This window comes from Etheostoma spectabile, chromosome 5 (assembly GCF_008692095.1).
Source record: "Etheostoma spectabile isolate EspeVRDwgs_2016 chromosome 5, UIUC_Espe_1.0, whole genome shotgun sequence".
NCBI classification, from domain to species: Eukaryota; Metazoa; Chordata; class Actinopteri; order Perciformes; family Percidae; genus Etheostoma; species Etheostoma spectabile.
The window spans coordinates 21,412,865-21,415,042 of NC_045737.1; the positions used below are offsets into that span (position 1 = coordinate 21,412,865).

Sequence of the window (2,178 nt, forward strand, 5' to 3'; positions counted from 1 at the left end):
TCATGGGTGGGCCAAATACTCTGGGTGGGCAAAGCAGAGAAAGTGGAGGTAACCTTGCACCTTATGACCTCATAAGGCGCAAGATTCCAGGTTGGCCCACCAAAGCTTTCATTTTCTCAAAGTCAGAGCAGGATACACAGGGCTTGGTTTACACCTATCACCGTTTCTAGCCACTGGGGGACCATAGGCAGGCTGGGGAAAGTCATATTAATGTTTAAAAAAACCTTACAAAGTGAAATTTACATGCCATGGGACCTTTAAACATGTCAGTCTTTGGTTCAGAGAGATGCCTGCACAGCTCTCAGTCTGTTTTGGTCAAGTACCCTGTCAGTACTGTCTGCTCAGAACACAGTATGCACTTACCTTAATTTACTCTTGAAATTCTCTTTTCTTTCTCTCTCTGCAGTCAGTTTGGGGAGCACTATCACACCATAAAAAGGGCTATTAGTCACCTAGCAACCATGGACTGTCTCTTTTCATTGGCTGAGGTGGCTAAACAAGGAGACTATTGCAGGTGATGTCCTCTCATGATGACTGTAAATATTGCTCTGTGTGTGTGTGGGGGGGGGGTAGTGTGTGTGTGTGTGTGTGTGTGTGTGTGTGTGTGTGGGGAATGTTGTGTGTGTGGGTGGGTGTCCTGTGTCGTGTCCTATAGTCTCAGGCAGGCTGTGTGTGGGAGTGTGCACCAGGCTCAGCAGCGTGCTCAGCCAAAATGCCAACATTTCTTCCACTCTCTCTCTCTCTCACGCACACGCATATATGCACACACACAAACACACGCACATAGACGGTAAACATCTAGCCTGGCACTCTCCAAAGCTGTAAAGAGTAAAAACAATATGTTGTAGGTTGAAGAGGGGTTCCAGTATGTGCCGGGCTATTTCTTGGCCGGGAGCAGAAACTTACTTTGCCAGTCTTCTCATATAACTGAACGAGAAATTCAATAGGCATATTTCCAAAATTGTTGAACTATTTCTTTTAGAATAGTAGGAATCAAGAGTTTATCTGTGTGTGTATGTGTATGTGTGTTTGTTTCTATTTAATTGGGTGTGTACTGTATGCGCCTGACTTACTGAGTTTGTTCTCTGGTTTTAGGCCAGGTGTGGTAGGTTAAGTGTCGAATAGATCAGGGACGGCAGACACCCCGCCATTGACGTACTGATGGAGAGCACAACCAATATGTGCCGAACCTCACTGAACTACAGGTAAGCACGCGCCGCACACACCACACACACACACACACCACACACACACACACCACACCCCAACACACACCCACACACACACACCACACACACAACACACACACACCACACACACACACACCACCACACACACACACACCACACACACACCACCACACACACACACACACAGATGTTTGTTTGCTAACTGACCTTCATTTGAGGCAGTGCTGAAACAAGACACAGACACAATTGATGCACGCTCGTACAGACTTGCATGGCACCACACACACTTCCTTGCTCAGTGCTGAAGTGGGTGTAGGTTAATTCTGCAACAGAAGCACAAGCCAATAGGAAGAGCAGCCAAGCTTTCAATCCACCCACCTCCTCAGCTGTGCAAGACAGCATGCAAATGTCTTATTCTGTCTCTCTCTTCGCCTTCTGTCTATGTCACTGTTACTCTCCTCTCCTCCCCTCCAACAGGGTGATGGCAAGAGAACTATGATAATCACTGGTCCTAATATGGGGGGTAAGAGCTCCTACATCCGCCAGGTGGCCCTGATCTGTGTTATGGCTCAGATGGGCTCCTACGTCCCAGCCTCTGAGGCCCGCCTGGGCATGCTGGACAGCATTTATACCAGGTATTGGTCAAGCACATTGAAATCTACCTGTGAGATCCTCACAATGTTTGAAATGATAACAGACGTTTCGAGTTAGTAACATGCGTTAATGCGATGAGGTTGCATACAGATGATGAGAAGGAGGAGGAGAGATTTGCTCAGTGCATCATGGGAAGTCCCCAGCATTCTAGGCCTATAGCAGCATTACTAAGGGATGGTTCAGGACTCTCCTGAGCCAGCCCTAACCATAAGCTTTATAAAAGAAGAAAGTCTTAAGCCTACTCTTAAATGTGGGGACAATGTCTGCCTCCTGAACCCAAACTGAAACCTGGTTCCACAGGAGATTAGCCTGATAGCTGAACGCTCTGGCTCCC

General features: G+C 47.4%; 1 protein-coding gene across 1 annotated transcript in view; it reads left to right on the forward strand.

Annotated features, from left to right (window-relative positions):
- msh3 (mutS homolog 3 (E. coli)) overlaps nt 1–2,178 on the forward strand; it is a 42,003-nt gene that overhangs the window by 17,223 nt on the left and 22,602 nt on the right. Inside the window, 4 exon segments of the mRNA XM_032516857.1 lie at nt 407–554; nt 1,126–1,159; nt 1,162–1,205; nt 1,668–1,825. Coding sequence (XP_032372748.1) covers nt 407–554; nt 1,126–1,159; nt 1,162–1,205; nt 1,668–1,825 — 384 coding nt within the window.